Source organism: Pseudochaenichthys georgianus, chromosome 3 (genome assembly GCF_902827115.2).
Source record: "Pseudochaenichthys georgianus chromosome 3, fPseGeo1.2, whole genome shotgun sequence".
Classification (NCBI taxonomy): domain Eukaryota; kingdom Metazoa; phylum Chordata; class Actinopteri; order Perciformes; family Channichthyidae; genus Pseudochaenichthys; species Pseudochaenichthys georgianus.
This window is the reverse complement of record NC_047505.1, coordinates 46215598-46237942: the sequence shown is the minus strand read 5'-3', so window position 1 is coordinate 46237942 and position 22345 is coordinate 46215598. Positions and strand designations below refer to the sequence as shown.

Here is a 22345-nt window from a genome sequence, read left to right as displayed (position 1 = left end):
TCCCATACAGCAGCTGGTTAAGCAGCTTATATGAAACCATTTTGTTCCTATGTGGGGTATATGCAGTAATGTCCACCAGGAGCCTCTTCTACAGTCCTGGCGTCATGGTCGTGTTATCGGTAATGAAAAGGCGTACTGCAGCACAATCCCAACAGCAGTGTCTGCAATGGATGTCAAAGCCTTTGAATTTCTTAAATGATTTAGTACCACTTCTTGCAACAAATGAATATGCAATTGTATGTATCATAGATGTGCTAGAGGGTGTTTCCCAAGTGAATCCAAACAGTGTGCGATTCTAAGTGAGCACAAAATAATACCCCGAGGGTTGTGCAGAACAAAATCCCAAACATACTGTATCGCTGAGATATGGAATAAACATGATGCACAATGCCAGAGATGCCAGTGCATGCATGGGGGTAGGACACCAGAACAAGAGGAGACTAGGGGGGTTGTACAATTAGCACCACTTCCATAGATGCGTGCAGAAGGAGGACATGTGTGTAGAAATGGTCAGAAAAGCTTGTTAGATAAAGAGCTGAGTGTAAGACGATGACTCTGATCAGCTGACGGGATGTGCAGCGTCATCATCGCTCTTCCTGATCCAAGATAAACAAAACTATGGAAAGAATTGGGGTAAAACTTTGGGTACTTTGGGAATACAAGCAGCAGAAAAGTTCTTACTAATACATTTGCTGACTCTTATGTGAAGCAACAGGCGTGTTGTAATCCCCCCTGAATGTTGCAGGCCCCTTCTCAGTGTGAGCTCTGCAAACATGCTAGCACCGGATCAAAGGAACATGTAGCGAGTAGTGGTATCTGGAGAAAAGGGAAAGACTCATAGGCTACAGACATGATAAGAGCAAATCCATTACACATGTAAATACTCCGCTTTGGGCTACCAACTGTTTTGTCTGATCATCGATAAGCAGAAGATCTGTAGGGAGGGCGATAAAGAACCGCAGGACAGATATTTCCCCTTACAACAAGCCGCGTTTCCTTTACCAGCAAACCTATGTAAAGCAACAACCGGTTTGCAGCTGCAAGCTTACAACGTAATTGAGGAAACAGATCAAGTGAAGTGAAGCAGGACTGATTAGATCTTCCAGCATTCTCAGCGGTGAGACATCATTGAATACACAAAACCCCCGCAGGAACAGGAGCCATGGGTGTAGCGCCGAAATGGAAAAGCATGCGGAAACACCTTTGTCTGGCTTTGAAATTGTCAGTCACGATCACATTAGGGCTGGGTATCGAGTATGGCCTTTGGCTTAAATTCCTGGCATCGATAGCAAAGCAGCGTGATAGAGGGCCATTACAGCTGCACTGCCTGCACAGTGATGAGGCGAGAGGAGATCAGACCTTTGGGATCCGGGATGAGGACAGGCAGATTGTGGAGGTTGTTATCTCCGTCATGACAACTTTGAACTGTGATCATCGACTGAGTCTGTGCTGTCCCTCTCCAACATCCATCACATTTATCCAGAGGCACGATCGCAGTGTCATCTGAGTCATGCATTTCCAACATGGACGAAGATAGCCTGGCAAGAAAAGGAAATAAATAATGCTGCGTACCCGTATCCACCTAAACGTATTCATGTCTGTATTTCTTCAAGACTTCTTACTTTTTGTGGTGAAAGCTTAAAACATGTTTGTTTCTTCCTGATGATGTTTCCTAATTGGCAAAGTGTATTTGATAACATGTTTAACTTTATTTGTTATATAATTAGCATTGTAAATTACCCAAAAATGTGTTATTTTCTTCTAACGACTTGGTCTTTCCTCATTGGTCGTGGCTGGTCTAAGTGGCACCTTAGGCATGATGTTTAAATAATTATATACTCAAATATAGTTAATTGAATACAATTAAATCAAGTGAATAAATAAAAGACACTTCTCCCATAACCTCCTCCCGTGACTCCAAAATGACTTTCCTGCTTTCATTTTCTCACCTTGCCCCCCCCCCCCCCCCGTGCACCGGCACCATAGTTTAGTTGATCTGACATTTATTTCGCTCATGCAGCACATAATCATAAGTTTGTGGTGACACTGATGACAAGGTGACAACATTCAGCCTCAGCCATTTGCTCACCCTCCCCACCCCGGTCCCATTTTAGCCACAGTGTGTGCATTAGTTCATGGCGAGGTCACGTCACGAGGGAGTGTTTGTGCTCAAAGGATAATTATTATTTGTGTTTAATCAGACTTTTTTTGTCCGGGGCGCTTTGCCTTGACAATCTGCATGTAGCATGTGTGAGGGCCTAATTAGGCTTTTAGTAAATGCATATCTTTATTTAATAGTGTGAGCTATCTCTGGGCCAGAATTGTGTATGGTAATTAGCAATAATTAAACATGTCATCTTAAAAACACCTTCTGGAGCAGAGGGCTGAACTTGATAACACGCTCTGTGTCCAATGGTTACATAGTTATCTTATGCATTTGTTTTGTGACTTTCCACCATGTTAATAAAAAGACTAACTATTGTCCAAGACTCAAACTGCTCCATCTTCTTTAACCAGGCTTACAATGGGACAGCTAAAAGACCTGACTCAAGACCTCCATCCCTCACTGCAGCAGGTTTATGTGAGGATAATTGAATTTAGTAGAAAGAGAGAATAGGGACTAGTCTGTGAGCTGACATTGCCAAAAAGCCCACTTCCAGACTTTAGGTCTAATTTCTGCAGAGCCCATACTGTGTTCAGATTTCTGTGGCAGAGTATCAAGGCCACAGGTAATTCCTCTGCTGGCTCTAGTTCTGCTTTGCGACCTAATTAAATGAATAAAGATGTGAAGAATGTTCATTTCCGTAGGGATAAACACGTTGCTGCATGGGAAAAGGTGCGAGGAAAGGCTTGCTTTGTACAGGAAGAACCACTGACTGGGAGATACTGAATGGCTGAAGAATTTGAATAGCGAGGGGGGAGAAACTGTTCTGATTTACATGCAGCTGCAGTTGCTGGCTCATTTGTTTTGATAATACCTCATCCTGCGTGCACTTTATGTAGAGCTGACTCCACCACATATATCCGAGTTAACAAACATTTCAGTCCCTGTGTTAACACTCCACATGCGAGCGATGGGCGTTATACGAGACAAAGAAGCAGCTTGTGTCATACGCACAAGACACACTCGAGTGCGCTGCCTGACAGTTTAAATATCGCCTGCCTCATCAATGAAACATCTGGCTTGTATTTGATGTCGGCTACAAAACGTGCACTTTCTCTTACAACTTAGTTGCCTCACTTTCCCCACTCGTCAATTTTAAGGAGTATGCAAATGGTCAATTCCTCCAGCATCCCGAGGAGTCCACACCGTTAAAACAACAGTGCAATACATTCTCATTAAGGCAGAAACTGAAATTGGGATATTTATGTTTTTATTCACAGGCAATTGGAACAAATGAGGAGATCTTGTGGAAGGAAGATAGGCTTCCAGTCTTAATCGGGTCCCTGTGAAAATCCCCGCTGCACCCGCCCACGCCTCCACTGGCTCCACGGGGAGTTTCAGTGATGGAGTCAGTCGCAGGGAGCGGCGGCCCTGCACCGCTGTGCTCAGCCTCTCTCCCCTCTGACAGGCCCATATTTCACCAGAGTCATTCTCCAACCTCCACTGTCACCGTTTCCTGTGCTGTCAGGAGGACGACTCCCATCATCAGATGGGTGATTTCACAGGCTGGTGGCAGCAGCTCTGCCTCGCTGTAGTAGCTGACTAACATGGCCCCGCTCCAGACAGCTGGGTGACCCCTCTTTAGTAGCTGGCTGGATGCTCTCATTCCTCTCATCATGCACATGTAAAGATGATCTAGGGTTTGGGGCTGCAGATTTGTTTGTGGTAGTTTGTATCAAGACACATTTCAAAGACTGGACAGCTCTAGAAAGTAAAGTACAAGTTAGACATTGTGGGAGATACTCGTATTCCCTTTCTTAATGGAGTGATTTTGGAAGATTGATGCTACTGAAGGAATGATGCTGTCATCGACCATTACCACTTTTCCACCTTTCACCAGTCTGACATACACAACTTTTATAACACAGCACATATGTGATGATGATAGTGACATCCTTTGATGCTAGTTGTTGTTCTGTTACATATTGCAGCGTGATCAGAGGTCTCACCAAAGCAGAGACCCTTGTTGTGCGTCACCAGCTTTGAGGGCCATAACAGAAACCATTTTAGAGGGATGCAAATGAAAGATTTTGCAACAGTTATCAAGATCATTATTTTTTCTCCCATTTATTTGTTGTCCTATTTCAAGCCAGCACGATCATTAACTGCCTTATTTGCAAAAACCTCAGGCTGCAGATGCACAGAGGCAAATGACTCTCTCCCAGACATCGACTGCTGTTTGTTCCTTTAGGTCATTTGAGAAACTCAATCCAAACATTTGTTTCAGATTCCTGTCATGTGCTCATCATTAGTCTTTGTCAACTTTGTCTCCCCCAGACCATAAAAGCTAAATGTACTGAATGGCAAAAAGGCCAATGCGTAAGTTGTATTTCCAACATGTCTTGTTGTCTTAACGCTGTTCCATTCACTCACAGTAAGTCCTCGTGATTCCTGTTGTATAGGATACATGTTGGGTGGTTGGACCCCACCTCCGAGTGCACATGTGCATCTGTGTGGCACACAGGCATAAATGCACGCCTGTGTGAGGGCATGGCTCCACATCTGTACACCTTTGTCCAGATGGTAAAGTGTGTGTGTGTGTGTGTGTGCGTGTGTGTGTGTGTTTAACAGCATGAAAGGGCACTCTTTCTCCATCTCTCCTGAGAAATGTAACACAAATACCCTCTGTCAATAGAGTTGTGAATCAGAGCATTCTTCTTGGTGCAAATATAGCATTAGGTGCAGTCAGTTTTAATTTACTTTCTTAATTCCCACAAGTAGTTAGTTGCCTTTTGCCCTCTGGTTGTGCCATTGACATTTTCTTATGTGACCAAAACACAATGTCCTTAATTATGCTCATGTTCAGGTTTGTGTATTTTGTTTCTCTACTGGGACATGTCTCCATGTTTTAATGTTCAACAAGCTCTTTATTTATCTCATACTGCCTGTGCTGTAGCACCTCTTTTCACCCCCTGTCTGAAAACCAGAGCCCAGTTTGCTCTGATTGGTTAGCTGGCCGGCTCTGTTCTGATTGCTCAACTGCTTAGAGATGTCCCGCCCCTTAACCTATCACCTACAATGTGTTGGAGCGCTACCCAATTGAATCGCAAGTGTTACATAGCTATGTCACCATGTTATTGATGTTAACAAAGGAGTTCAATGGAGGCGTTTCAGGCAGGGGGGCGGGGTGTGGAAGAAAACTCCCCCTGGCATGAATGTGGGTATTTTAGCCTTTGATGACCATTTACAAAAGCATACTACAGGAAAGGGAACAACTCAAAAAGCATAATAGGGTCCATTTAAATGAAATAGAAAAAGTGCCTGGTCATTGGCCAATGGGAGCATTTGTCCGTTCTTCAGAAAGGGAAACACGTGTCGGATTATCGTTTTGTTTTTGTGGCCATTTAATCTACTGTAGGTAGCGATTTGAAAATGTGAAAAAGTACCGTAGGCTAAATACTGAGAACCAAACAGCAGACGGACAAAGTTAGCTACTAGTTGCATATAGTGGAGAATTAAGAAGTTTGAGAACCATCATTTCCCCTCAGGAGTTAGTGTGTACAAAGAAAGAGCCAAATGGACGGTCTGTTGGTTTGTTTGTGGTAAATATTGATTATTCGTCAGGTGGTCATAAACACAAAACCGAATGCTAAGGTCCCTCCGTATCTACTGCATGTATAAATAAGCAGTTATTTGTTTAGTTCGGCAACTTAAAGGGTGTTAATATTTCGGTGTTGTGTTTACAGCTGGTTTAAATGAATATGTGTGTGCCTATATAAATGTGTGTTTGTCCAAAACGATCAGACATAGAAACACCAATGCAAGAAACCCTCTCATAAATGTTGTAAAACACGAGCCCTTGGCACACAAGTCAGAGAGGCCTTTTGGAAGTTCTATTTGAACCCCCCTCTCCTCACAGGAAACAATCTTGGCTTGTACGGGAAGATTACATCTGGCTAGATATGCATTTTCTTCTTCCAGCCAGAATGAGATGATAAGATAATATGCAGTTGGATGTTTTTCCATCCATGTTTGACAAGTGAACAGAATTGAATTTCAAAAGGAAAAGCATCTGTGCGTTCTTGATTTGTTATGAATCAATGACTTTATTCTGTAGCTGACAGCCTGTCCTGTTTACCTGAAGGCGCAAAGTCTTTACTGTCACCACTTGTCACAAGAGATTTCCATGTGTGTGGCAATTACAGTGTTTGTTGGTGGCTGCTGCTGAGTCCTCTGGGTATCTGTATCGCTGTATAATTCCATCCTCCTCTCTTCAAAGTCTCTATATCACTCAGAGAGAAGCAGACAGAGGACATCCACAGATATATCCTTTTAAGGTGTATTTCGAATCTATTATATAATGGTCATCTGCTCACAGGATGTCCAGGTAGAAATTGTGTTTGCCCTGGCGTCAGTGTTACAAAACACGTTTTCCATCAGTCATGTATCACTCACCCTATCTCAGGTTGTATGCACAAGTACATACTTCATTAGGGCACAACAACAAAGGTCATATAGTGCCCCCGGTGGCCAGTAAGGGAGACTATTAGAAGATCATGGAGAACCAATACTACCACCTGAAGGCAAAGAATGAGCCTCCTTTTTTATCATCTCCCATTTTAACAGTGTTTAAATGGGCTGCAGATTCATTTGCATTGTGTGTAATGTATTGGAAACGATTTAAAAACACATTTTAATGATGGAGTGCAATGTCTTGATTAAATGGGGCAAACAAAATGAAACAAGAAACAAAGAGGCTCTATGCAAAGCAACTGCAGCAGGCAATAATACTAATACAGTGAACCATTTTCAGGGTGTGCACGTTAAACCTAGCAACTTGTCTCTCAAACCCTCAAACTCGGCCTAAGAATGAAGAACACAATCTATCTATTTAGAGCAGAATTGATGATAAAAAAAACTCACATATGTTGGCAAAAGGTGGAGGGATTATATCTCTTCGCTGGCCTGGGAGCGCCTTGGGACCCCCCAGTCAGAGCTGGTTGATGTCGCCAGGGAAAGGAAAGTGTGGGGCTCTCTGCTGGAACTGCTACCCCCGCGACCCGACCACGGATAAGCGGGAGAAGATGGATGGATGGATTTTGGCAAAATGATTGAACAACACATTTTGGGATATCCATTAACTTAACCTGATGTTAGCTTGTCAAATCGCCCTCCCCTAAACATAAGATAAAAGCAATTGATACTTCATGTTGTTATCTTTTAAAAGACATGCACCTTACTATGGTATCATAAATTAAATGTGACTGGTGTTAGGAGTGAGTGTGCGATTATCTGACATTCATTTTAGACTGCCCTTGAGGTGCCATTGAGCACGTTTTTCACCCCCTTTTCAAAAAGAAACATACGCACGGCTGTCAATTTGAAGCAGAATACTACTAAAACAGAGCACAAATTAACACAGTTCATGATATCTGTTGGTATAAGTAGGTGTCCTTGATTTAAAAAACAAATCTAGTGTGAGGGCAGAGGAGAGAGTGAGAAAAAAGAGACGGCGTTAAAGAAAATAGGAAATAGAAGGGACCGTTATAAACGCAGACTACGATCCGTGAAGGATGAATGAAGGTAATCTGTACGTGTTTTTATTTCATACCAACACCATCAGCGCCTCTCAGTGGTCAAACAGCCAAAATGCAGGAAATAAATAACAGTTTTAAAAAGTACATTCAGTTCAAGCGTGAGCTGAAACAGCCCATTGGTCAGATAGCTCACTGGTTTTCTGCTGAATTTGCATAGAACCATTAACACGTTGTTTTTCTGTGATACATATCTGATGTTTTCAGTGTCCACCAATGTCCAACAGGAAGTACATCAGAGAGTCAACTCAAAGGTAAAAGGAAATGTTCTGTTTATATTTAAATCTAGAGGAACTCTTGCAACAATACTGTCTGACTTTGATACAGATATCGTTATTTTTAACACAACAAACAGTGCAAACATTCATTCTATAGAAATATGCTGAGGTCACATAAATTAGCATTATGTCAATCAGCAATGCTACATTGGATCTTTGGTAATCCCTTAAATTAAAAAACAAGTCACTTGAAAACATATCATATTTATCTCTCACATAGTGCACTATAGCTACATAAATACTAAATAAAGATCTGTATCATCACAAAGTTATTGTACAACAAAAAATATCATTTTGCTTTCTTTTGTCAAAATGGCTAAAACAACACGTCAACACAAAGAGAACATCGGCACACGCATGGAGCCTCGAAAGTGACAAACATTCAAAACTACAGAAAAAACCCAGCGTGCCCTGAAACACGGGAAAGTACAAAACAGCTTCCCACAGAGAGATTTGTTTTGCAAAATGATGAAATTGCTTGAAATCATCCGTGATAAATACTTTATGTAAAACTGGATGTCAAAATATACAATTGTTTTCCACTTAATAACCACAACTATCGTGGGGAATGACAACATCTTCCTAACCCTGATGTTTAAATGTTGGCATCAGTATTTCCCTCACACCTCTACACCTGGTTGGTGTTGTACTGGGGGCTCGGGTGCTGCTCCTGCATGCCTCCGGTAGCGGCCCCCACCACCGCCTGCTGCGCTGCCGCCTGGACGTGGGGGTTCTTCCAGGCCCCCGTGGTCCACTCCTCCTGAGCTTTGGACATGCTGCCCCCACTGCCACGGTAGAAGTTATGGATCTGAATGCGGGTTAGGGTTTCACAAGTTAATATCAACACAGGAGGTTAGTGTTTTTAGTTATCTTAAAGGTCCCCTAGGCTATGATACTGTTTCTCATCAATATATTATGTCTCAGATATATCAAAACATGTCTCTGAAGTGTTTGGCTCCAAACACCAAACAGATCATTGCAGCATTACCCATAATCCCCTCTGTTTCAGCCCTGTTTCCAAAGTGCTGATTCTCTGTCTGTTACTTCAGATGAAAATAAGGAGCCCCTCCCCACGCCCCTCTGAGAGAGATTTGGTTACAAAGAACTCAATGGTGCTCTAGGAGGAGATTCAGGTGATAAGGTGGTGGGGGGGTTACCTTGGTTACTGATTGGCTAATTGTTACACAAGACAAAACATCGTTATGACATCATAAAGTGGCCACAATCTGATCAGCTCATTTTCAGACAGGTTTTTATAGAAATGGATCAGGACAAAAAGTGAGAGAATCTTTGTTCCTGAAACTTTCAGAGTCTCTTTCCACAGAGGGGACACATGTTGATGAAGAAGAGACATGAAGAAGAGGGGACACATGTTGATGTAGAAGAGACATGGAGAAGAGGGGACACATGTTGATGTAGAAGAGACATGGAGAAGAGGGGACACATGTTGATGTAGAAGAGACATGAAGAAGAGGGGACACATGTTGATGTAGAAGAGACATGAAGAAGAGGGGACACATGTTGATGAAGAAGAGACATGAAGAAGAGGGGACACATGTTGATGAAGAAGAGACATGAAGAAGAGGGGACACATGTTGATGTAGAAGAGACATGGAGAAGAGGGGACACATGTTGATGTAGAAGAGACATGGAGAAGAGGGGACACATGTTGATGTAGAAGAGACATGAAGAAGAGGGGACACATGTTGATGTAGAAGAGACATGAAGAAGAGGGGACACATGTTGATGTAGGGTTTTAAAAGTTATCAACTTCATGTGAGGACGATTAGTGGTTCTGGTTAGTTCATGTTATCTTTTTTTCTGCATCTGTATTTCCTACTGGGTCATTTTTTGGTACGGCAAATAATATATTGGAATTAAAAACTGTGGTAATGATAACTTTGAAAGTGGGTTTCAAAATGTATTAATAACACGGCTTCATGGGTGGAAGATTAGCTGTTTCGATTATTTTAGTGTATTACCTCATGTGCATTAGAGTAATGCAACTGTATTTGCAATGCAACAATTTCCTAAAATCTTTTTCCCGCAGCACATTAAGGGAAACATGATTTGGTCCAGCAAATGATATATTGGGATTCTGGCATTTATAATTGTAAACCTTAACAATGCTGACTGATATTACATATATGAATCAAACTTAATTCATGCACTGACAAGTGAAGCTCAGCGCAAGTTCAACCAGGAAGACCGTCTTTACTCTTCATGTATTTCTATTCCCATGTTACTACTCTCTCTCCTCTCAATAAGTGACCGGGGGCGTCACTCTTCAGCTTAACCAATCACTTCGCTCTATTCCCAAGAGCCTATCATAACACTCTGTCAAACCTTTTAAATCTGCTCTTCCCCCTCTGACAGCTGTCATTTCAGGTGACTCGACGCAACCCTCCTCCACCCCTTTTCACCTCCTGTCCCTCTGAATCCAGGGTCAAGCTAAGCCACTCCCCTTCAGACCGAACCCAACTATCCATTCACCACCACCAGTGTCTAGGCCCCGGGGGTTTCATCGGATCAGCTCTACCCTCCCGAATGATACTTCCTGCACAACGGGGCCTAATCGCCAAAATTACCATTACATTCATTCGTGCATCTGCGCAATAAATATGTATTATTACATCAACACCGCCTCTCCTGATTGAACATCATTTACAAATATTTTCTAACAATATTGGTAACTTCTGGCCGAAAAAATTTATATATAACGAATTGGCAGAAAAGGACAGCAAATGTACTCTTATAAATTGCCGGTCTAAATTTCGCTTTGCAGGAATGCAACATTTGAATCCTTACCCTGGTGAGGGCAATGAAGGACAGTGAGGCGACGGCAGTGAACATGATGGTGGGGACCAACATGACCAGAGCTATCAGAATATTATAGGAGAAGAAGGAGATGGTAGCCAACCAACCGCTGAAAACGAGAGAGATGACCATTAACAGCATTTCATTAAAAAGACACATTTTCTTTATGAATACAACAAGGCATGATATGTTATTGGTTTGTCTGGTGTCTCTCGTCATGACACCACCGCTGACCATCTGGATGTTAAATGACACTAATTTGTGTGGACTTTAACTACGGCCATATAAAGTTTCAAAGTGTTATAGCTCATACGAGGGAATACCTAGCTGCACATGGTGACATTTATACACTTTATGGAGGCTGTCATAATATCAATTTCTGATCATCATGAGTGAGGTGACATTTTGAGGATCCCTTTAACGGCCTCTCAAAATCTGATAACAGGACTCTCGTTAAAGTTATATGAGGGCCATCTCTGATGTGCCATCAGTGTCATCTCAATGAAAGCGGCGAACAAAGTATTTCAAAGAAAGACAAACTGCTTAAGCTCAGAGTGTGTCCTTCAAAAGTAGATTTTCAAATGATATTAAAACAACCTCTCATTCCTATTGTTCATTCATGCATAACAGTGAATGAATCACAGCTCTGGTAAATGAGTTGCATTACACAGTTGTTTTATTAATTGTAATGACTTATTTGAGAATATATTTGATCTTACTCGCTACATGTTAATTTAAAAAAACGAGACTCAACATAAAAAAAAAAGACCGGTCCTGTTTTAACTGCTATTACATTAACACAATAACCATTAATCATCACCAAATTTCATTTAACGCCCTTTCAAACTGTAATTATTGTATCAGAGTCAGACTACTGGTATACATGAAAAACTGCAGTAAATATACAACGAATATACACTGAACATGTATTGCGTGTGCCAGGTGTGATCCATGTGGGAGGATGGGGACATAAGAGCGGGAAATGTGTCAAATTGTTCTGTGTGTGTGTGTGTGTGTGTGTGTGTGTGTGTGTGTGTGTGTGTGTGTGTGTGTGTGTGTGTGTGTGCGTGCGTGCGTGCGTGCGTGCGTGCGTGTGTGTGTGTGTGTGTGTGTGTGTGTGTTTTATCTGATCCGGATGGTTACTATTTCCTTTTCTTTATGGCGGTAACTTTTGACCGGGAACACCATGGGTGTTACAAAGTTGACTAAATCATCCAAAATGCAATGAAAGTGGTGATCAGCAACTGTATATGTTCAAATGTCTACTGTGAAGGATTTCATAAAGCCTTAATGCAATCGAATGTAAAATAAAAAAGTTATAATTGATGAAAGTAGTACATCGGTCACATTTGACCCGAAGACAACTGGAGGGTTAAACAAAATATATTCTTAAAAATATTCTTATAATGTCTCTTACCATACTCCCCATCCAGGGATGCCGATGCTTTGGATGATGCTGATGCCCACTTGGGCCATGAAAACAAAAAAGAACTGCATGTAGTTGAAGGAGCTGTCAGTCCTAAGAAAGAAACCCAGAATGATCAAGAAATATTTGCACAAGTATCTATATCTATAACCCATGCCACTCAGCACCACAAAGGCCTCCTCCTCCATTATGGAGCCACAGGTTATCTTGTATGCGCTGATCGTGTTAAGGTCTTTTCACAGGAAGTCATGATTTATCTATTCTACTCTATAATCATGGTATTCTCCCACATCTGCATTTCTTTAGTGATGACACAGCCATGGAAAGACTTTTGCTGGACTGCGGTCTTCTTGCCCTGCCTTGGCATTCTCACAGTCTGGTTTAATCTTCACCAAAGTGCAAGGTACAGTAAGACCCACATTTTGTATCAGGACTTCATTAACTTCACGAGACGGAGCATTGTCTGTCCCTGGCTCAGAAGGTACCGTTATGTCACACTGCCCTTCAGTGCACGGAGAGAGAAGATGTTCCGGGTGCACTTCTGTCTTTAGAGAATGATTGGATCAGTTCAACACTTTCAGAGAATGGAGTAAAGAATGATCTTAAAGCTTCCATCCGTAATGGACCATTGCACAATGTGATCATACATTATGCAGCCACAATGACTTTGCAAAAATTCTGAGAAACATTTGTTTTATTAGGAATTTTTTTTTTCTTATATGGCAAAGATGGAAATATTGGTAGTAGTACTTTGATCTAACATATTTAATGTTTTAAGCAACCGAAAAAGTGAAGTAGGAAACATAGACCAAAGGGCTACAGCAATATTCATAGAAATACTAAGCGGGAATAATCTACCATCTACAAAATGTCACTTGGTCTATATTATATTGCCAATGATAAATTAAAACACACAAAAGCCGAATTGTATTTGATGCCTAAATACCTTCTATTGCAATTTTACACAATAGTCCAACATTACTATGGTTTGTGTGTTATTTATTAAGTACTGTGTGTTGCTTTGTTCTTTAAACAGCTGTGCCCGTAAATAACAGCTACACGAAACACACCTGTATAACGAGGTACAGCTGAGGCTAAACTATATATTTGAATATCAGTACTTCCTTTTTGACTTACTTGAAGGCCTTGTAGATGGGCCTGAACCAGCAGACATAGGAGCAGGGGGTGAACATGATGAGCCAGATGATAGCCAGCCCAAAGTTGGTCACGCCACCTCCACCAAACATCCATGCGAAGCAGCCAAGGAGATTCACCGCAAGAGTAAGACTGTTCACTGTGAGACCAAACAGAATGTGCATTAGGTGCAACAGAAACACATCTATTGAGTACGCGGACATGCAGGAAAGAGTTTGATGTGAGGGTACGAAGGCAGCCTGCATTAACTGTGAAATATGTCATTGCGATGCTTGCCACAAAATGGCTCGTGTCACCTGAATAGCCTTTTTGCAGGCGCCTTTTTCCTATTAATTCTCAGTAATGTTATGAGACTACAGTACTCCAGCGCTTAAGTTGCACTTAAATCTAATTAAAGCTATGGTCCCATATTTCTTATTTAAACTAGCAAATAAGGCCAAGCGGCTTCAAATGTTGGTCTATGGAGAAAAGGGGGTGCTTAACAAGAGAGTGAGGAGGCCAAACACAGCTTCCACAGCTTGACAGCTATTTAGGAGCTCAGTTCAGTTTCTCAAATGTATTACAGAAAAAATATGGCTGGCTTCAAATCATTTGGACACAAGAAAGAAAATGCTCAGAATGAAGAAAGGAAAAAGCTCATGCTGAACAACACTCACATATGCCATGCTTACAGAGAATGTGCCACAGATACAAAGAGAGTAAAAGAAAATCCAAAAGCAGATTGGGAGTTTGAATACCTGCTGATATTTATCGTTTACCAACCTGTAGAATGAACAGAGTAAAGTCTAAATGAGATACAGATATATTGAAACACACTTGTCTCTGTTTGCCTAGAATCATTTGCAACCTTCATGGACACCCCAGGTTTATTTTGTTTTCATTATCTTCATGTTGCTCTACTGTATACTGCCTTTCTGCCAGCGACATTGCACCGGTGTAAAATTTGCAGCAGCTTTAAATGATTTGACTCTCGCTGTACTCTGCCTTCATGGACCAACAGGGAGCATCCCGACCCGAGCAATATCACAAACATCATTGTAGGGCTTGTTTATGGTGTAATAAACTTTGATGAAAGTGCTTCTGGCAAAAATTGTTTAACACAATTTCAAGGTTAACTACTCTACTCAAACCAAGGCCATCTGGTCAGCGCCATGACTCATTAGCAAATAAACCAGTCAGGATAACACAGGCTTCGGCAATAAAAAAAAAAGATATTTGGACCAAAGGGACCCTTGTACACCATTGCCCTTCTGTTACAAAGTTCTTATCATGACACTGAGTTAGCTACAGAGGAAAGGACAGTGTATTGCACCTAGTGGATACAACTGGCTTTTTATATTGGAGAGTCAGGTAGCCTCTGAAGAAAAAAGTTGTTTTAAGGCATTATAGTTCAAATGTAAGCTTCTGTTGCCTGGGTAATGTATCAGGAAATCCCACACCAGTATGTAAACACTACGACATCGCTTTAAGCCACTCACACATCCACAGGTGGTACATTTTCTTGCACAGGCTGCGGTGCTGCTCGGGGATCTCATCAAAGTCCTGGTAGAAGCATGGCTTGAGTGGAATAAACCCCGGCAGTGGGGGGAAGTTGGGCTCTGTAATGGCACAATGGTTAGACATAGTATTCTCTCAATTATTTCCCAGTAGATCATTGCGTAATAACTGACCTGCCATGTGGATAACGTGTGGAGTTCCTGAGAGTCACTCTTTCTTCAGTCCTGTCAAAGCCTGTTAAATAGAGAGAAACTGGAGATTAGGATTTAGTTATTTCTGTTTATATCTGCAGAACTTGTATGCCCCATAGACAAATAATTTCATATGCATGTCATAGGTGTTGGACCATTAAACTGTTACTAGACATAGCCTACACCCATGTTATATGGAAAAAGATAGAGGGTGCTGTTAGTTTAGCGTCGCCATACAGACCGGGGGATTTAATGTGTGAGCCCTCCAGAAAACGTCTCCCTAGTGGTGATACGATTTTAACAACAGAATTCTTCCGGTTTCACTGAAACACACACACACACACCACGGGACACACACGCTTGTTGCTGTCACGCGTAAACTGCACTCCTCTGATTGAAATGAGGCGACAGTATTCGCTGTATATGTTCGTTGTATATTTTGACAGAGAGCTGGCCATCAAAGGAAGGAATTACGGATTCCACGAGAAACGTAATCTGCTTACCTCCTCGAGAGAGCAGAGTTTCACTCCTCAAAGTGCGCAGTCTCCAATAAAAGCTTCCGCCGCGTGGTGAATAGAGCTCTACTGCCAGTCGGACGATATCTGCAAGCAAACTATAACACTGAAATAATACTTTCTTCTGCACAGTATGAACGGAGCAATAAACATGCTGTGTGCTGACTCTCGACCAATCACCGTGCGTGAATCGGCTGTCACTTTGATTCAGACCAATAGGCGGATTACTCTATTCCTGGATGTTGTTTGTTTACCCAATCACTGTTTCGCTCTCTGTCCATGGTGCTGAACCCGTCCCACGGTTGGTAGTAAACAATGTGGAGATAAAGTGCAAACTACCAACCCCATTGCACCTCGGTGAAGTGAGTTTAAGGGCGGATACTCCTCATTCATTTGTTTACTCAGTTTCACACCGAACTGTCACCTAACGCCGCTCTTAACGACCGGGTCTCACTTAGGGACCGTAAAAGAAAAAATACCATTTCATTGACACTAAATACTATTATAAATACATCTTTGCTAATGTGCTCAATCGTAGAAAGATATTCCAATACAAAAATAGCAGTTATTGGATTTTAAAACACTTAAGCTTCCATAACTTGTGACTCTCCAAATCAATGCACCATTGTTTTACTCCACTGGAAGAGTAGGACACACCATGTAGGACACACCATGTAGGACACACCATGTAGGACACACCATGTAGGACACACCAAGTAGGACACAACAAGTATCTATTAATTCAGTCAACAATATGCATTGATTTGGAGATATTAGGTCATATGGAAGACATTTACGTGTCTAGTTTTACAATGCTGCATTCGTTTTTAGTCATTAAGTCACATGGCATTAAGATTGTTTAAAATACATTTTCATTCAAGAAACTGATAAATGCAATACAAATATTCGTACAAAATAAACACTTTGCATTTACAGTTAATCTGGAGTTTGGTGTCAAACATCACATTTATATCTTCTATATAATCGATGTAATCCATGAATAGACTAGACGTAAAACACTTTGCAAAGTTATACCACCCCCAACATGGTACAGGGACGTCATTATTTTAAATACCCGAGCCACCGACCATAACCTGAACATATTACTTGAGTTTGTGCTGACCGAAATACTACATTTTTGGTTTATCAAGTAAATAAGTAATACATTTGTCTGTACTATGAACTAGTTGTGCTGTGCCGGTAAAACTAAACTGACCTGTTGCATGAATATAATATTATAAATAAGGATAATTATTAGTATTATTATGAGTAGCAAAAGTAGTAGTAGTAGCAGCAGAAGTAGTATTATATATTTATATATGGAAAATAAAAATAATTGGCAAAAAGTGTTTATGTTCTACGACCGTGTTGTGAAAAGTGTAGCAAGATGATTAGTCATTGATTTGTACTTACCACACAAGCGAGCAGGGGAGGCTTCAGGTGTTGACTAATGCTGGAGATTACTCCTTGAATGATGGAATTATTCATAAATGAACGAATGCATTTGTAAAACGTGTGTGATATATACTGACAGGTATATATATATATACCTGTTGCAGGTTTGCATAGCCCAAGGTTATCCTAGGTATTGTCTGCCAATCACATTTAGTTTTTATAACAAAATATTGCTTCTTTATTAAATGTACGGCTTTTAATTATAGGCTCAATGTTTGTATACAGATCGTCTAATCAGGGCTGTCACTTCACTCACACTTGATTCAGCAGTATGTGCTAAGTATGATCCTTTTCATAATGTGATCAGAGCCTGCAGGAAGTGAAGAGTCTTTCTTAAATCAATCGCTATCACACACCAAGGCCACTGGATATGACAAGCTAGTGAAGCTGGCCCTTACCTCAAACTGTCACTTCAGCCAGCCTCTCATCTCTCCTCTCTCCATTAATATTTATTAGGCAGAGTTTCAGTCTCGACAGGCTAACAACTTATTCTTGACAGCTTATTCTCTGCAGGCCACCATGGCACATACAGAAATCTACAGATGAGTTGGCTATAAGTGGTCTCTCTTTCTTGCATCTTTGTCTGTCTTTCTGCACTCGTTCTCTCATTCTGCCTCTCATCTCTACACCAAACAAAGCCGCCATTATCAGGACCATTGAGACGAGCTCCTTTCCTCAAGGCCTTGCAATTTCCAGCTGATATTCAGATCTACTTGTTGAGCTAATTAGGACAAGGGCTGCTTCTTTCAGAGAGTGATGGTCCTACTCTGTATTTACAGAGCCCACTGTCTCCCTCCCTCTTCAGCTCACCTACAGTGCTTCAATCTGCAGAGATTAGAATGGGGAAATCAGATTTCCCCCATGAGCTTTCCCAAGCCGCTATTGATGCAACACAATGGATCTCTTCTGAGTCCCCTTTGCTGCGTGCTTAGTCACCATCCTGTATGGGATGTAGACAGAAGGCAGGATATTAAGTGTCTGGTGAGACAGAGAGAGAATGAGAGGCATGAGAGGAAGAAATAAAGAAGACAAAGAATAGAACACAGGAAATGAAGTGTGGGGACGGGCCTGACATGTTAGCATCAACGTGTATTCAACATTACAGCCAGATACAGTATGTTATTTACTCGGGGGTCATTATACTTCGTTGGATCAGTGAAAATTGTTTACTGTCTTTGCAATAAACCCTAGGGCCTAGAATAATACATACATCACTAAATATTTCACATATTTAAACTGGTTTTAAAGTATATTTATCTGTTAAAGATATGTGGTTATTATCCAGATTTGACAAAACAAACATTTCGAAAAACATTTTGTCAGTTTAATTTAGAGTTGCTACACCACACACACACACACACACACACACACACACACACACACACACACACACACACACACACACACACACACACACACACACACACACACACACACACACACACACACACACACACACACACACACACACACACACACACACACACACACACACACACACACACACTAGTCTACTTGTTGTTGCTAATCTCAATTATTGGATGTCTAAATGCATTTAAAATGAGATAAAATAAGAGTCCTTTGTTCGACACTAAATGTCTCTGCTTGATGCTCTCACTGTCGGCCCAGCGCCAGTGCGCCCTACTGCCATTGTCCTCCTGAAGAAAAAACATTTGCCCACTCGCACTCTGAGCCTACAGTATGTGCACCGTTGTCTTGGTTTCTATGGAGACCCTTTCCTGCAGACCAAGCATGTGGGGGGCACCCCTCCAGTGGAAGAAGGTGAAATAACATTGTGGCAAGGCAATCATACACAAACCTCCTTTACATATCCAAACATGCACCATGGACCGCATACAGTGTTTGTTCACCAAACATTTCCCAGTACTTGATTTCTCCCAGCTGGAAGTCGCACCCACAAAGTGTTATCTACACAAAGGTTTATTTCACTTTTAAATTGTCAGAATAAAGGCAATCTGAAGAAAACGTATTAAAGACATCTACATTAAAATACAATTTCCCCAAATTCACTTTATTAGCATAAAAGCTTTAACAATTTGCTGGCAAAGCTTCAAAATACAAGTGTACACAGAAACACTTTTTGTTTTTCCCCAATGATGTATATATTCCATTGTGCACTGGGATTGATCAGCATTCAGGTCACAAGTTGCTCCCTGTACCATTGACATGAATGATGTATGCTGGTGCGTGGACCTTCTGTGGTAATTGCTCAACACCTCCAGCAGGGGGCACTGCTCTATCTGTCTGTCAGTCTGTGGTGTTTCCTTGCATTTTGAGGAGACACTTTGCTGTCAGATTGAGCTGTGTGTCTCTGACCTTGAGGAAGATGAAAGACAGCCACCACAGAGGCTAATATACTCAGTATTCAGATATACAAGTCTCTCAGAGTCAAGCACGTCACACTCATGGCATAAAGACAAAGACACAAACCAGAGGGGAAGAGGAAAAGGTGACATATTACTTCTATTATTTCTTATTCTAGCCAAGTTCTCACTGCTTTCATTTCATACCACTTCCTTAAGAAGCTGCACTTGGGATTTGGTCATTACTATACTTTGTTTTAAGTCACAAGCTATTTGATTACAACTCTCTTACCTTTAATTGAACAGAATAACAGAACATTATTGTTTTCTCAGTCCTTCTAACACTTGCAATTTGAAGGTTCATGGATTAATACGCCAAATATTAATAAAAAAGAAACAGAATTTCAGCTAAGCACATTAACATATTTCACTGAGCCATAATTAGAGCAGTGACTGACTGCCACACACCCACAATGATTTCTCTATCATCCAGCACTTAACCTCAAAACGGAAGCCCCCCCCCCGCTGTTAGGATGACAGTATTGAAAGTGAGCGTTTTAATCAGTGAGATGTTCCTTTCCAGCTCTATGACATGCTAGGAAATCAAACATAAGGCATAAAGACTACATTTACATGTTTGTCTAATAATTCTGTATCACCCCTTCATAAGTACATAGCATGCTTACAAGTTATGGTACATTATATCTATCAATATTGCCTTTGAACAACATTTTGTAATCCTTGCACCACAGGCTGGCTAATGGACCTCATAATCAATATAATTGTTTGTACATGATCCCTTTGGGTTAAATACACTCGTCTGATCTAATGGCACTTTCATGTATGTTTCACTAAGCACACAGTGCTCTTCAAGAATGGTGGTTATGATCAATAAGTGTGTTCTCATCATTAGACAGCCCTCTTAATGTGCTATTGGTGTGAAAGATACCAGAACAGATTTGAACTACAGTTGGTAAAAAAATATAACATACAAAAATAAATAATTGTATGTCTTTTAAAAAAGCAAGTGAGTTTTTACATCCAGTTCGTACATGTATATCAAGCTGGTAATGGTTACATTGACAAAACAGCATGCACCCAGAAGCTGAAATCTCCACGCTGACAATGTCAGAATAAGAGCCTCATCTGGAGCAGTGACATCAGGCCCAAGCTACACTCTGGGATAGTCACAGGGTGCACCATCTCAAGTACACCACAGAGTTGATTGCAGGTGGATACTTCAGGGACTGGAAAAGCTGATGGAGTGGATCCTGGGGAATTTCAAACCAGCCATGTCAGGAAAGCTGGTGCTGAAGAGAGAACAGGTGATCGACACCTTTTTAGCATTCAATCACAGAAAAAGCAGCTGAAGAGCCATGACGAGGTGTTTGACACCACCATGAAGGATGCATGAACCCTCCCATCATCCACCTCCATTGACTTGGAGAGTTGGCTGAGAGCAGAGGACCAACATGTCGTTGTTCGGCCCAGAATACTGTGACCAGTCATTGTGTGCCGGTCGCTACAGTCGGCAGAGAGAGAAAAAGGTTCTTACAACAGAAGATAACACTCATAACAACCTGTGAATTCCACTTAGATCTTTGGAAGTGACCTTCAAGGTGACACAAATTAGGGAGGTGTTGCACTACATAGAGTGATTAACTTGACTGTGGCCAAAATGAAGACTTGGATGAATGATGGGATTGGCTTAGCTGTTGAGAGCTTATCCCCAACGCATCAAGTTCCATGTCCAGAAAGGGTCCAACATGCTTGGCAGTTTCCTAATTCTCCACACATGAGGCAACGCTTAGACACCGGCATGCCTGCTGTGCCTGAAACGTTGAACCCTATAGAGGCCTTTCCTGAGTTGCGCCCCCAAGGCCCTAAAAGCGTGGTGAGAGGTGATACTGTTGGTGAAGGTCCTAAAAGTAACTTCAGAAACCATCTGCATCAGCCTGCAGGAATATTGGCCCCTGCAAGAGACCTCAGCTCAAGTTCCCTCAGCATATCACAGTCAACACCTTGAAAACTGAAATCGGTGTTCAATCCTCTCGGCAAGTCATCGTGCTGTACTTTCAGCAAACAGTGTCCTGGGAGGGTTGCTTGGATGATGGCTTGGATAGGAAGCTGATCAAATTCAATACTGCACTGATTGATTGATAAAGGCAAGGTGGCTTAAGGTGCTTCAAGATTTGAGCTTGATGCAACATGAGACAGCAAAGAATAGCCATGTCAAATTGGCCTCAATGGTCTTTACAATCTGTACAGCTACAACACCCTCTGTCCTTAGACCCTCTTTTCGACCCGTGACATCACATGTGTGGCTCAAGAGAGTAGATCCGTGGGGAAAGAAGTAGCCATATGGACACAGGCTAGGTTGCCAGGAGGAAGTCATGTTACTGTATGTTGAAGGATCTGTAATCCCCATTGGTGGCAGATTGCACAACTTCATTTGATTACAAAAATTCTCTTGATAAATCTCATCTCATGCAGAATGTTTTTTTAAAGTGTTTTATCTCGCTGAAAATACAACACTTACTCAGATGGTCATTTTCTGAAACCGAGTTGCTCGGCTCTTCGCCAACCAATTACAATGTTTTTGACGTATGAAAATCTAATTTGCTTTCAAAGAAAAACAGCAACAACAATCTACTGCTCAATGCCAAGAGAAACTACTAAAACCTCTTGCTGTTTGAAGCCAGACAAGTTTACTATCCTAATTGGTCTCTGTGGGCAGAGCATCAGTTGTGTAAATAATTTTCTCAGCTCTTGGCCTGCTCCATATTTGGCTATCGTGGCTTCCCTTCTTTGTCAAATAAAAGCAGTGCCTGTTGGAACGAAGTCATAGAATTCCTAGAGCACATTGTTGTTATCTTGTAGCTACAAACCAGCTTTGAATGAGAGGCTGCTGTTCAATCACAGTGCAACCAAACTTATCACCACAGACCCAGCTATATCTATTGGGGGTAACGAATTGCAGATGGGGTTT

The 22345-nt window shown here is 41.5% G+C and overlaps 1 protein-coding gene across 1 annotated transcript; it reads right to left on the bottom strand.

The window, feature by feature from the left end:
- Window positions 1–7732: 7732 nt before the first annotated feature.
- On the bottom strand, window positions 7733–15724 carry LOC117466100 (secretory carrier-associated membrane protein 5-like). The gene is made up of 7 exons (XM_034109255.1): window positions 15566–15724; window positions 15045–15105; window positions 14853–14972; window positions 13357–13513; window positions 12211–12312; window positions 10785–10902; window positions 7733–8784 (listed from the first exon to the last, which is right to left on the bottom strand). The coding sequence occupies exons 2-7, from the start codon at window positions 15049–15051 to the stop codon at window positions 8605–8607; spliced, it is 684 nt and encodes a 227-aa protein (XP_033965146.1). The 5' UTR covers window positions 15052–15105; window positions 15566–15724; the 3' UTR covers window positions 7733–8604.
- Window positions 15725–22345: the final 6621 nt, after the last annotated feature.

Coding starts and splice junctions, on each gene's coding strand:
- LOC117466100 (XM_034109255.1), bottom strand. Junction 13,514..14,852: donor AATGTACCACCTGTGGATGT/GTGAGTGGCTTA, acceptor TTGGTCTCACAG/TGAACAGTCTTACTCTTGCG. Junction 8,785..10,784: donor CCTTCATTGCCCTCACCAGG/GTAAGGATTCAA, acceptor ACCCGCATTCAG/ATCCATAACTTCTACCGTGG.